This window comes from Rhinoderma darwinii, chromosome 2, assembly GCF_050947455.1.
Source record: "Rhinoderma darwinii isolate aRhiDar2 chromosome 2, aRhiDar2.hap1, whole genome shotgun sequence".
Lineage (NCBI taxonomy): Eukaryota > Metazoa > Chordata > Amphibia > Anura > Rhinodermatidae > Rhinoderma > Rhinoderma darwinii.
This window is the reverse complement of record NC_134688.1, coordinates 114,828,965-114,843,423: the sequence shown is the minus strand read 5'-3', so window position 1 is coordinate 114,843,423 and position 14,459 is coordinate 114,828,965. Positions and strand designations below refer to the sequence as shown.

Genomic DNA, 14,459 nt, shown 5'->3' with positions numbered 1-14,459 from the left:
TCCGATTGATTCATGGAGGTTTTGCGCCTGAATGGTGTCGCTTTCTTGCAGTGAATCCTACCTGGTCTCCATTGCTTTTATCGACCTCCATTATATTCAATGGGGAAAATCCACAACAAATCAGTGCTCATTCCACAACAGGAATTTACATGCTGCAGATTTGAAAATACACACCGCAGGTCAATTTTTGTGCTAACATTTTTTGCGGCATGTGGATGATCCACTCCTGGCTTTGGCTTCCAAATACTACCGTGTGACATTGTCCTCAGACTAACAGAAAAACAGCACAACACAGAGTTCTAAAAAGAATTCAGAATTTATATTTTAGGAGGAATACAAGTATTCACTAAAACAGAAATGTCAGGGGAGGTGACAAGTCCTCTTTATAAGTCATATTTGACACATTGTATAACTTTAGCATGTGTTTAATTTTAGACACATTAACTCATCATAGATGGGTTGGAATCACGTGTGTTTTATTATTTTTATCATACAAAACACTCCAATATTTAACGCTGCACAACACAGAGACGTGGGACAGAGAGGTGGAGGCTTAAACCCAGCAGCATGCACAGTCAGAGCACTACTTTCAGGGCCGATAGCAATGGGACTGGGTGCTCCGATTCCATTCTGCACATTCCAATCACGCATTTATTCCACAACATACATACAACGAGCTTTATTGTTTATGTAGCACATTTGGTTTTTCGATACAAAGTCTGTTGTTCTTAATCTGCTGTCCAGAAGTAAAGAGTGTACAAAGACGGATTTTAATGAGAACGCAGACTCTGCAATGGTCTATGTTGTTCCAGTGTTCCTCCGGTACCTCGCCTTTACTGGCACATTGATGGTCAGATATTGAATACTTGGCTCAGGTAAGAAGGAGAGGGAGCTTATGTTAAAGAAAGTCTCTGATGCACATAGGAATGTGAATACAGATGGACTGAACTATGTTCTGAAATCCAGATAAAGCAGATGCCAATGCATATTTCTTCTCACATACATCCTGGAAGTCATATTGTGGCTAAACAAATAACTTTTAGACTTGTAGCGTTTAGATATTTGTCCAGAATGAATTTCCTTAAGACCAGAATCACACACAACGTTTCGATGCAGTTTTTTTTTTTTAGCCAAACACAGGAATGGCCACAAATGAAAGGAGATGGATCAGTCTTTTCTTTATAGCTTTACTTTCTTTTGAAGTTACTTCTGGCTTTGGCTCAAAAAACAGAGCCAAAAACTGCATCAAAACAGTGTGTGTGATCCTGGCCTTAGAGCTGTGAAAATATCTACCAGTCAACTTGAAAATTGGAAAAATGTATTGGACCTTCAGGTTCTAAGTAAAATATACTCCATCAGCTCCTAACTGCTACATTGTTTCACATAAAGGAGCTGCCCATCACATGTTGACCATTATATTTTCTGCATATTGATAAGTGGTGACAGACAATAAATTACACACATGCACACACACACACACACGGTTCACCTTAATCATATGCGATATTTGTCCCAGGTTTAGCCCCCCCCATGCTCCCATATCCTGCAAAGACAACAAAAGATGGAACACTGACTTATTCATGATCTCCACGATGAAAAGGCTGATAACCAGCAATATAAATTGGTTCTGAAGATCAGAAAAAATAAGTCCTGATCCCTGGTAACCTGGGATAAAAGCTTCTGTGGTCACTCGAATGAAAGGAAACGTTCCCTTTAACCTCTTCTTTGCTAGATCAGTCACCAGTGTCATTGGGCATAGTAGCCATTTCTAGCAGAAAAGGGGTTAAGATATGTCCTGCAGGTCACCACTGAGGAAAAGTAATATGGAGCAACATTCTGAGTCTTGCAGGTGAAGGGTTATTGGAGCAATGCTCTGCAAGTTTCTGGCAAGGAAATGGTTCATGTAGATGTTGTTTTCAGCTCTTCTTATTCCTCAGTCAGGATAGATGATGAATCCGGAGAAGGTACTGTATTTGTTTGTGTTGCCACCATGCACTTTGCCACCATCCAACTTGACATAGACCTCATCCCCCACATCTAAATGAAGTATTACGCTGTTGCTGGCATAGTCATAGTTCTGATCTGCATCCTGAGCAATGGCACTGGCTCGGACCTGCAGGACATAAATGAAAACAAGACCAGTCAAGATGTAAGAACATTTTAGAATGGCATATATAATATTTGTATCTTCTGATGGAATGAGCAGGCCTGATGAGTGACTTTCTTTCATGGGTACTATTAAGTTGGACACATGTTCTGCTCATTTAACCATATATACAACTAGAATCTTTTTTACGTAGTCCAAGATCATTGCAATGTAGCGGATTTGTTGTGGATTTTGCGGTCGGAAAATCTGCAGCGGAAGACTCATCCACATTTTTCTGCACAGAAATCAGAGCATTCTGCAGATTTTTTTAATTTGCTGCATGCTCAGTCTGTTCTGGAAGCGGACTTCATAATTTTCAATGTAGAAGTAGTGAAATCCACAGAGAAATCCACATGTAACACATTTTTTGTGTGGAAATGCTGCGGAAACGCTGTGGAAAATCCACAACAAATCCACTACGTGTGTGGGTACCTTATTCACACGATGAGTGTTTAAGGCTGAGTTCACACGTCGCGGATTTCACGCAGATTTTCAGCGCTGATTTTACACTTTGCAATGCGAAAGGGTGAGATCTGCGTCAAAACCGCAACAAAATCTGCGACAAATCCACATCGTGTGAACTCAGCCTAATGCAGAATTTCCATCCAGATTTTCATTGCAGAAATTTAGCAGCGTATTGCAATAGCAATTTGAACAAATCTCATCCACATGCTGCGGGAAAAAAAATCTGTAGAAAAGACGTGCAGAAATTGACCTGCGGTGTGGATTCTGAATCTGCAGCATGTCAATTTATATTGTGAAAACACCATTAAATCTCCCCTCAAAAAATCTGCAGCAAATATGCAACGTGTGCAGAAGGCCTTATGCTTCTTCTTCTCATTCTCCAACTGCCATTTAGAATGATTGCTTTTCTGGTTGCATAGCAACTGGTAACTTGCACATCAGTGACCACTCCTTGTTTATTACAGTATTGGTACGGAAGTGGTCACTGGAAATTAACAGTGTTTTAAATATGCAATGTTCTATTTTTTAATACAAGATAGCAAGCGCTGCAAGAAGTGGACCCTTAAAAAGGTATCTGAGAATCTATTAGCATCAGTATCTGAGAAAAAAAGCCTTTTACGATTACAGAAATTCACTGTAGCCCTTTACAATGGAAGCAGGTAAGAATATACAACATTTTTATATGTAATTACAGGCACACTAAAATAAATAAATTAACCACTTTATTACCGGAGTGTTTATCCCCCTTCTTTACCAAACCTATTTTGGCAGAATTTTTTATTTTTGCATCACCACATTCTGAGAGCCATAACCTTTTTATTTTTCCTTCAATTAAGCCAAATGTGGTCTTGTTTTTTGTGCAAAGAGGTATTTTTTTTATAGAACCATTTTTGGGTAAATAGAAATTATTGATCAACATTTATAATTTTTTTTTAAAGGGGGAATGGAAAAAAAACAAATTTTCAATGGGCGGTTACGATTGAAGCGATACCATATACTAGTCCTTCTCAATTAATTAGAATATCATCAAAAAGTTAATTTATTTCAGTAATTCAATTCAAAAAGTGAAACTCATATATTATATAGATTCATTATACACAGGGTGATCTATTTCCAGCATTTTTTTCTTTTAATGTTGATGATTATGGCGAACAGTTAATGAAAACCCCAAATTTAGTGTCTCAGAAAATTAGAATATTATATAAGCCCAATTTCAAAAATGATTTTTAATACCGAAGAGTTGGCCTACTGAAAAGTATTTACAGTTTATGCCCTCAATACTTGGTCGGGGCTCCTTCTGCATGAAATACTGCATCAATGCGGCGTGACATGGAGGCGATCAGCCTGTGGCACTGCTGAGGTGTTATGGAAGCCCAGGTTGCTTTGATAGCGGCCTTCAGCTCGTCTGCATTGTTGGGTCTGGTGTCTCTCATCTTCCTCTTGACAATACCCCATAGAGTTTAGGTCAGGCGAGTTTTCTGGCCAGTTAAGCACAGTGATACTGTGGTTATTAAACCAGGTATTGGTACTTTTGGCAGTGTGGGCAGGTGCCAAGTCCTGCTGGAAAATGAACTCTGCATCTCCATAAAGCTTGTAAGCAGAGGGAAGCATGAAGTGCTCGAAAATCTCCTGCTAGACGGCGGCGTTGACTCTGGACTTGATATAACACAGTGGACCAACACTGCTGCTCAGTGGTCCAAAGTCCTGTTTTCAGATGAAAGTAAAATTTGCATTTCATTTGAAAATCAAGATCCCTGAGTCTAGAGGAAGAGTGGAGAGGAGTCAATCCAAGTTCCTTGCGGTCCAGTGTGAGGTTTCCACAGTCAGTGATGGTTTGTAGGCCATGTCATCTGCTGGTGTTGGTCCACTGTTATATCAAGTCCAGAGTCAACTAATATATTTTTCGTGCGGCATCTAAAATTCTGCAACAAACCCATCTGTTTTCTTTGGCAATTAGATTCACTCTCATATTTATTAAAGCTAATTCTATCATAAGAATTTCTTCACTTTCTTCAATAATTTGATTAATTAGAGCAGAAACTTCAGACCAAAAGGTCTTTAATTTTCCACACCCCCACCAAATATGTAAAAAATCCTCTGTTGTCCCACAGTCTCTTCAACATAGCCCGTTGTTATTGAAGATAAACTGAGCCAATTTCTTCGGATATAAATATATAAGTAAGTGGATTTTTTTAACCGTTACCAGATGATTTGTACATTTAGCATTTTGACAGGGATATTTTATAGCAGTCAGCCATTCATCCAATGGAAACTCTTTTTGTAAATCTTTTTCCAATTGTAGCATGTACTTAAATTTGGCATTAACTTTTCCAGATATTAACTTATTATAAATCGGGGATAAAGCATTTGAGAGTGTTATAGACTCAATGTCCCGTATAGATCCCTTTGTATCCCTCTGACTATGTAGTTTAATAGATTCAACAATTTTATATCTGTTAATAATACTTTTGATTTAGGCAAGTTTCAAGAATTCTTGGTCACCTATACCATAATGCAGTGATAACCATTCTGGTGAACCAAATTGATCTCTATTATAAAGATCATCTAAGCATAAAATGCCTTTTGATTCCCACCAAGTGCTATCCCAATTATGTATCAAGTGATGAAAATAACTTATTTTGAAATCTGTCATTTTTATATCAATAGTTAGATTCCCTAGCTCTCTATGCGTAACACGCCATATTCTAAGAGAGTTAGAAACAATATAAGGAAGATTGTGGATGAGGATTTGTTTTGGATGCCTTTCATCTTCTAAAGATGTGGCTTCTAATTTAACCAATACCGGAATTCTTCCCACCAACTGTTAATTGGCTCTATAATTGCTGCTTTATAATAGGATAATAAATTTAGTATCCCCAATCAACCATTTTTACATTTTAAATGTGCTATATTCCCCGAAGCCCTCACTTTCCCACTTCCCCCTTTCCAAATGTAGTGGGAAATGTAAACTTGCTAATTTTTTTTATACAGGCATGGGTGAATTTGAGGGGAAGGTGTCGGAAAATAAAGAAGATTTTTTGCAAAATATTTGTGATAAACTGACAGGCAATCTAATAGTCCATGCCTCTGCACAGTCCAATAGGCATAAAGCTATGGCAGTCTGGGGCCCTTTACTAGGCCCCCAGATGCCTTTTCAACCCATTGGCACTCCTTGATCGCACTGCGGATGTGCCGATAGGGTGACCGAGGGAGCCCCCTCCCTCTGTCTAACCCCCTAGATGCCGCAGCTGCTATTGACCGTGGCATCTAGGGGGTTAAAGGAGTAGGAGTACTCCAGGGTTTTCCCTGTGTCTGCTGCTGTATAGTAACAGCACGGTCACAGGGATCAGCAGCGCCACTCGGCGCTGACAGACAGTTAATGTGGCCACCGTTAAAAAAGTGGTTAAGGCTTTTTAGTGTACGTTAAAAATAGAACAATTTTGTTTTACCATATTATATATATGTTGCACATTTTTAAAATTACAGGAACAAATCTTGAGGATGTAATGCCACTTGGTTTTCATTACATGTGTGCTTCTCCTTTCTGTTAGGTGCAGTATTTTAACGAGAATCTTGTTTGGATTCAAACAGGGGCGAAGTTATACAGAGATAGTAGACACACCCGACCTTGGTACCTGAGAAGCCCCAAAGGCCCTTCTGCAAGATAAAAGGACACCAGTATTATAAATGGCACCTGGTAGGTGGTGGCCCATGTTTAAAATGTTGTATTGGGCCCAGGAGCTTCAAGTTACAGCTCTAGATTCCCATCATTTACATCAATGTCCACACATACTAGTATACACAAAAATAAGATACACTCTTCAATCTAGTTAGGATGAAGATTTTGATGTAGACTTTTTGAATCCAAAAATTGCGGCAGTTTTATTATTACTGTCTGAAATTTAGACAGCTTAAAACTAAACCAGCAGGCAAAAGATGCGCCAAATTGATCTCAGTGGTGTATGATATGCGATAATAAATCTGCCGCAATATCTCCATGACAACACAGCCCCCGACAGGAATCAAAACAGTACATTTTACCAAAGGAATTTCTCAGTACTGCAGCCTCAGGCTTTAGGTTTGTAGCTTCCAGTGATCATATCTTTTTATAGAGGGGATAAAAAAAATAGAGGTTTTCACATTTTAAATGTAAAATAAAGAGAATTTTAGAAATATCTTGTTTGGTCTCCTGTAAGATTTTATTGACGCTTCAACACAATCCACATCATAAAATAACGGATTGTCTACAAAAATATAACATGAAAAGGATTAACATTAACAAAAAAAAGAAGTCAGTTTAATGTAATATGTGTTAAATTTAGATCTAAACTGACAAAAACCGACGAAAACCTAATATCCAGCACGAGATTATGTAAGCCTCCCATTCACTGTATAGCTCCTAATTACAAAAAATGTAGCTATTACAAGCTTGACTATGCAACAAGTGGGAGCTGTCGCATAGTATATTAATTATAGGTGCGTTCGCGTATGCCAACTGCAGCCTAATGAGCGTCTGATAGCAATCGGTGGCACAATTAATTTAAATCTGTATTTTTTTTATGCTGAACCCTAATTCATATGTTAAATGATAATTAAGGCTATATTTTACTATCAGTATGAGGCAATAGTCCCACGTAGCGGTGGCTGCATGCGGCTGTAGTCTAGTTCGCTTGCAGTGACCAATGGCCCCACAATTTTGCTGGCCATTACCAGCACAATCGTGCAGCCATTGGTCAACACATGCAGACGTGGTTTTGTCCGCATGTGCCAGCTACTACGTGGGACCCAGGGACGTAACTAGGAAAAACTGGGCCCCATAGCAAACTCTTGACCGGGCCCCCCCCCCGGATGCCACAACCAGCCCCCCTTATAAATAGTGTCCCCTGTAGAATGTGCCATACAGCCCCCCTGTAGACAGTGCTATATAGTCCCGCCTATAGACAGTGTCACACCCCATTTGTAGATAGCGCCCCCACCTCCCCCTTGTAGATAGTGCCATACAGCCCCCTTTAGATATTGCCATAAAGCTCCCACTGTATATAGTGCCACACAGACCCTTCCCTTGTATATAGTGCCACACAGCCCCCCTTTAGTAGAAAGTGCAGCACAGCCCCCCCTTAGTAGAAAGTGCCACACTCTGCCCAATGTAGATAGAGCCACAGTCCTCCCCCTTGTAAATAGTGCCATACAGCTCCCCCTTGTGTATAGTGCCACACAGCTCCCCCTTGTATATAGTGCCACACAGCCCCCCTTTGTGTATAGTGCCACACAACCCCCCCTTGTGTATAGTGCCACAAGGCAATGGCACATCTGAGAAAGTTGTATCAGCCAGGGAGATGTCACTCAAACATGGAAAGGTGGGTTTGGAGGCAGAACTATGTGACTCTTCAGAATAGCGGCACCGACCCATGACCCTCTAATGCGTAATTAGCATATAGTGTGTGCCGTTTTAAAAATGGATTTTAAGAATTTTGCTGCATCTGAAAAAAACATTCAAGGGAATGTTTGGAAATATTGTCAGGTCATGTATTACCGCATGGTGGCGGTTCAAGGAGTTAAAACTACCTGACAGATTTCCATTAAATATACAATGAATTGAGAACAATCCCATCTGCCCTGCTATTTTTGTTATTATAAATATATCCTATATAACTACAGATCCAGAACCAAGCTCTGACATATATACAGTACCACAACCAATCTCAGTATATAAATATAGTACCACAACAAGGATCAGTACATAACTACAGCACTAGAACCAAGCGAAGTACATATAGACAGCACCAGAACCAATCTCAGTACATAAATACAGCAATAGAACCAAGCTCTGACATATATACAGCACCAGAACAAAGCTCAGTACATATTTACAGCAGTAGAACCAAGCTCAGTATATAAATACAGCACTAGAACAAAGCCCATACATATATACAGCACCAGAACCAACCTCAGTACATAAATACAGCACCAGAACCAACCTCAGTACATAAATACAGCACTAGAACCAAGCTCAGTATGTATATACAGCACCAGAACCAACCTCAGCACATAAATACATCACCAGAACCAACCTCAGTACATAAATCCATCTCCAGAACCAATCTCATACGTATATACAGCACCAGCACCAAGCTCTGTACTTACATACAACATCATAACCAAGATCGGTACATATATACAACACCAGAACAAATACAGCTCAATTTAGTGCAACCCCAGCCGTATAGATTTGTACGGTATAAAACTACAGCTCCCAGCATGGCCGAACTATGGTAAGTATATGCTGGGAGATGCTGTTTCACAAAAAAAATCATATCATAATCATCTCACTGCAGATGATACAGTGACTACAGTGCTGATTAGAGGCAGAATAAACATTTACATTAAGTGACTCACCGGTGACGTCTCAGATTCTAGTTCTTTTCTTCTCCCTCCGGTCCAGACATCTATGATGGATTTCTACCGGCCATGACCCATTTCTGCAGTTTTCCGCTCAGATGTCTTCAGTTTCTCACTTCTAAAACATTTCTGCACCTACAAACGAATTTAAAATTCTCAACACCTCTTGCACCTCTAACTATAATAGCGCCATACACTGTGTCCCTGATTATAATAGTACCATACACTGTCACACACACACACACACACACACACACACACACACACACACACACACCGTGCCCCCTGTAGATAGTGTCCCCATAGCCACCGTGCTGCCCTACATATAGCTTCCCCTATAGGTAGTGCTCCACGTATAGCCCACCTCTGTAGGCAGTGCCCTACATATAGCCACCCTGTTGCTAGTGCCCCACAGGTAACCCACCCCTGTATATAGTGTCCCACATATAGCCCACCCCCATAGAAAGTGCCCTAAACATAGCTCCCGTATAGATAGTGCTCTACATATAGCCCACCCATGTATAGTGTCTCACATATAGCTCCCCCTGTATATAGTGCCCCACATATAGATCACCCTGTAGATAGTGCCCCACATATAGACCCCCCTATAGAGAGTGGCCCACATATAGACCCCCTTTATATAGTGGCCCACATCCCCACATATAGACCCTGCCTGTAGATTGTGCCCCACATCCCCACATACACACCGCCCCTGTAGCTAGTGCCCCACATCCCCACATATAGACCCCCCTGTATATAGTGGCACACATATAGATGACCCCCTGTAGATAGAGCCCTCACTATAGATAATGCCATTAACAATTTAATGAGAAAAAAAACCCCAAACTTTACATACTCACGTGATCCCGTTCCCACGATGTTCGCTGGCAATACAGATCTGCTCTCTTCTGAGCGGGTCTGCAGGAGCTGAACGAGCGTCGTCCAATGACGCTGATTGGCACGGCAGAATGACTTGCCCCGTCAATCAGCACCTTTCAAGCATGACGTCATCGCGCCGCTAGCCAATCAGCGTTATTGTAAGCCGCCATAATGGCTGCTAGCGGCGCCACCGGGCATATGGGGGGCATGTCAGCTGGCGGCATAGGCCCCCTCAAGCCGCGGGCCCCATAGCAGCGGAAACGGCTGCTACCGCGGTAGTTACGCCACTGGTGGGACCGTTGCCCGAATGTTAGATTGCTTTAATTTTATCATTGCATATGTTTTTTTTTTTCCATTAAATCTTGAATTGCACATGAGGTAGTAGTAATTTACATGTGTAATATGGGTTTTTGCTGTGAATGTTGAGTGTATATTAAATGAAGACACAGGTCCAGGAAATGTTTCTATAGGGAACAAAATCTTTAGGGTGCCCATACACGCAGAGGCCATGCTGTGGACAGGGCCGGCGTTAGGATAGATGGCGCCCAGTGAAAAATTATCTTTCGGCGCCCCACCCCATCATAAAAAAAATGCCCCGTAAAAAAGTATAATGCCCCCCCAGTATAATGCCCTATATAGTGCCCGATACAGTATAATGCCCATTTAGTGCTCCACTCACAGTATAATGACCCTATATAGTGCCCGATACAGTATAATGCCCATTTAGTGCTCCACTCACAGTATAATGACCCTTTAGAGCCCCCCATACAGTATAATAGTAATAATAATATAATATATTATAACCCGTTCAAGGACACAGTAATTTGTCCTCTAATTGTCCCCACACAATATTATGCCCACACAGTATATTGCCCCCTGTAGTGCCCCTACACAGTATAATGTCCGCTTAGTTGCCTCCACACCGTATGATGCCCCCCTCCCCTGGCTGCCACACACAGCCCCCCCTGTAGATTGTGCTATACAACCTCCCTGTAGAAAGTGCCATAATCCCCCACCTCCTCCTTGTAGACAGTGCCATACAGTCCACCACCTCCCCCTTGTAGACAGTGCCACACAGCACCTTGTAGGTAGTGCCACACAGCATCCTTGTAGGTAATGCCACACAGATCAGTTGTAGGTAGTGCCACACAAACCCCTGTAGATAGTGCCACACAACCCCCTGTAGGTAGTGCCAGACAACTGCCTTGTAGATATCGGCACACAACCCCCTTGTAAGTAGTGCCACACAGCCCCCTTGTAGGTAGTGCCTTACAACCCTCTTGTAGATAGCACCCCTCCCCTTCCTGTAGATAGTGCCACTGTAGCTCCCTGAAGGAGCGGAATCCCCCTGTGGCCGGGAAATATATGGACAGTGACATCAGGGACAACTCCTGAAGCGGAATCCCCATCCACAGCGTTGCCGACATTTATGGACAGTGACATCAGGGGCTTCTCCTTGAGCTGAATCACAGCGCCAGCAATGCTGTGGCCAGGGATTGCGATCCTTCAGGGAGCTATAGTGGCGTATGTACAGGAAGTCGGGGTGCCATCGACGGAGGCTGCAAAAAATCTCCTCCTCCTCCTCACATGCACTTTGCGATGTGAGGAGGAGTAGAGAGAGAATGGTTCAGAGGAGTGTCATAGCACTCTGTTTGGGAACCACTGGCCTAGTAGATAGCAGCACAGGCGCTCTCATGCCCAGTGTCACCGCTAGCAGCCAAAGCGGTAGCAACGCCATTGAGAGAAGAAGCGCCCAGGCGGAAAGGCAGCTGCTGAGTCACCGGGCCTGAGCACTTCTGAAACACAAGTAGGGAAAGGGAGCAAGCACAGCTCCTCCTTCCACCTGCTGGAGTGATGCGCCCTGTGCAATGGCACAGGTCGCACACCCTTAAGGCCGGCCCTGACTGTGGACAAGAACCACATGGCAAATCCGCACATGGCTTTACAGCAAATTGCCATGGTTTTACAATTCAGTTTTCGGCCGTGCGGCTTGTACAGGTGAAAAACATTGAAATCATATACAAGCACGACAATCTTTGGTAAAACCATGTGCTATTTTGCTGCATGGTTCTCGTCTGCACAGAACACTACCGCAGCATGGCAGCTGTGTTTGTGCAATCTTAGTAGGGTATGTAAGTGTTTGCATTGCAGTTTGGACTCTAATGGGGTAGAAGAAGACAAAAGTTTTAGGGTAAGACCACACGGAGCGGCCCTGACACGGTCGCAACGTGTCCAACAACAGCGCTGGTACTATGTAGGCGAGGCTGTCAAATATCTTGTTATGGGGTATTCTGGTTACATGCTCATGCGCACTGCCGCTCCATTCATTCTCTATGGGAGCTTTTTCCGGCGCTGCCATAGAAAATGAATAGGGGTAACTTGTTGTAACCTGCAAAATCGTGCGGCCATAAAGGGTGTATTTTTTTATGGCCGCACGATTTTGAAGATGACAGGCTGTTTGCACTAACAGGCTGGTTTGACAGCCGCACCGAACATGGTCCCGACGCAGTTGTTAGCCGCGCCTTGACCGTGTCAGGGCTGCTCCGTGTGGAATTACCCTTAGGCCTCATGCACACGACCGTGTTTTTGCGGCCGCAATTCCCCCAAAAATCCACGGGAGAATTGCGGCCCCATTCTTTTCTATGGGGCCGTGCACACGACCGTAGTTTTTGCTGTCCGTGCACGGCCCGGGAGCCCGGACCGCAGAAAGAACGGGCATGTCTTATTACGGCCCGGTTCTGTGGTCCGGGCTCATTGAAAACAATGGCCGCGGCCATGTGCATGTCCCACGATTTGCGGGCGGCCTGCGGCTGACAGTCCGCTGACAGTCCGCAGCCGGCCGACCCGGAAATCACGCCCGTGCACACGGCTACGGTCGTGTGCATGAGGCCTTATAGTAGTAGTAAAACCTTTATTGGCTAGCTAGAAAAATTATAACTGCAAGCTTTCAGATCACAGAGGCCCCTTCATCAGGCAAGTTTATCAATGAATGACTGAGAAAACAGCACAACATGTAAAAGCTCTAGGAAATGTCTCCCCTATCACTCTCTGAAGGAGATGGCTGTCTATCAATAACTAGAGACTGCAATAATCCATGACATTCTTCTGTCAATTGACTCCCATTTATTTTAGCTGCCATAAAGCGAACACACCATGCTGCTCTGACTGTAGAGGAAGTACAGGAAGGAAGTGTGTGCCTCCAATACAGGGAAGTTTTAGAAAGAAAAAATAAATAGTTAGAACATTAAACCCCTTCCCGACATTTATCGTAAGTATACGTCATGGAAAGCTAGTGCTTCCCACAATTTGTCATATTCTTACGACAAATGGATGGCATGTGCTCAGAAGCTGAGTCTGTCCCATCAGCCGCGGGTGTCAGCTGTAACAGCTGACACCCTGCTGTAATGGCGGGGACTGAAGTTAGCTCCGATCCCCGCCATTAACCCCTTAAGTGCAGCGGTCAAAAGCAACCGCTGCATTTAAGGTGTTTGTAGCCAATCGGCACCCCAGCAACAAGATCACGGGGCTGCCGATGGCAGCAATGGCAACCAGAGGCCTAACACTGGCCTCCTGGTCTGCAGAGTATAAAAGCCTCCTCGGCCCTGTCCGGAGGCGAGGCCTGAAAGGCTTCCAGTAGTGATGGGAAGTTGAGCCCGCGTCATCAGCGGCGGGTGTCAGTGGAATGTTACAGTTGACAACCTGCTGTAACGGCAGGGATCGGAGATAGCTTAGATCACCGCCATTAACCCCTTAGATGCAGCAATCAAAAGCGATCGCTGCATCTAAGGTGGTTTGTAGTAAATATGGCAGCAGGAGGCCTAAAAATGGCCTCCTGGTCTGCCAATTATGAAAGCCGATTAGGCCCCGCTCGGAGGCGGAGCCGCCTAATCGGCTTGCTGTCAGTAAACGACTGACTGTTCTAATGTATTGCACTAAATAGGTAGTGCAATGTATTAGAACAGCAATCAAACAGTTGGACCTTCAAGTACCCTAGTGGGAATAAAAAAAAATGAGAAAAAAAGTTGTAAAAAAAGAAAAGTAATTAAATAAAAAAATCACCCCTTTTCATTTATTATTAAAATAAATAAATAAATAGACCATACATATTAGGTATCGCCGCATCCGTAATGGCCTAAACTATAAAAATATTATGTTCCTTATCCTGCGTGGTGAACGGCATAAAAAAAACGCTAAAAAACAATGCCAGATCTGCTGTTTTTTGGTCACCTTGCTTTCCAAAAATTGGAATAAAAAGTGATCAAAAAGTCACATGTATCCAAAAATGATACCTTTAAGAACTATGGCTCGTCCCGCATAAAACAAGCCCTCAGATAGCTCCATCAACAACAAAAATAAATTTATGGTTCTCACAACTTGACAGAAAAAAGACATTATTTTATACAAAAATTATTTTATTGTGCTAAAAGATGTAAAACATAAAGAAGCGCTATAAGTTTGGTATCACCGGAATCGTACTGACCCGCTGAATAACGTTAACATGCCATTTATAACGCATGGTGAATGGTGTATAAAAAAAACACCTAAATAACTATGCCAGAATTGCTATTTT

At 42.8% G+C, this 14,459-nt stretch overlaps 1 protein-coding gene across 1 annotated transcript in view; it reads right to left on the bottom strand.

Moving 5' to 3' along the window:
- Positions 1 to 464: 464 nt before the first annotated feature.
- Positions 465 to 14,459, bottom strand: part of C1QL4 (complement C1q like 4) — a 63,543-nt gene continuing 49,548 nt past the window's right edge. Inside the window, exon 2 of the mRNA XM_075850204.1 lies at positions 465 to 2,113. Coding sequence (XP_075706319.1) covers positions 1,934 to 2,113 — 180 coding nt within the window. The 3' untranslated portion in view covers positions 465 to 1,933. The remainder of the gene's footprint in view (positions 2,114 to 14,459) is intronic.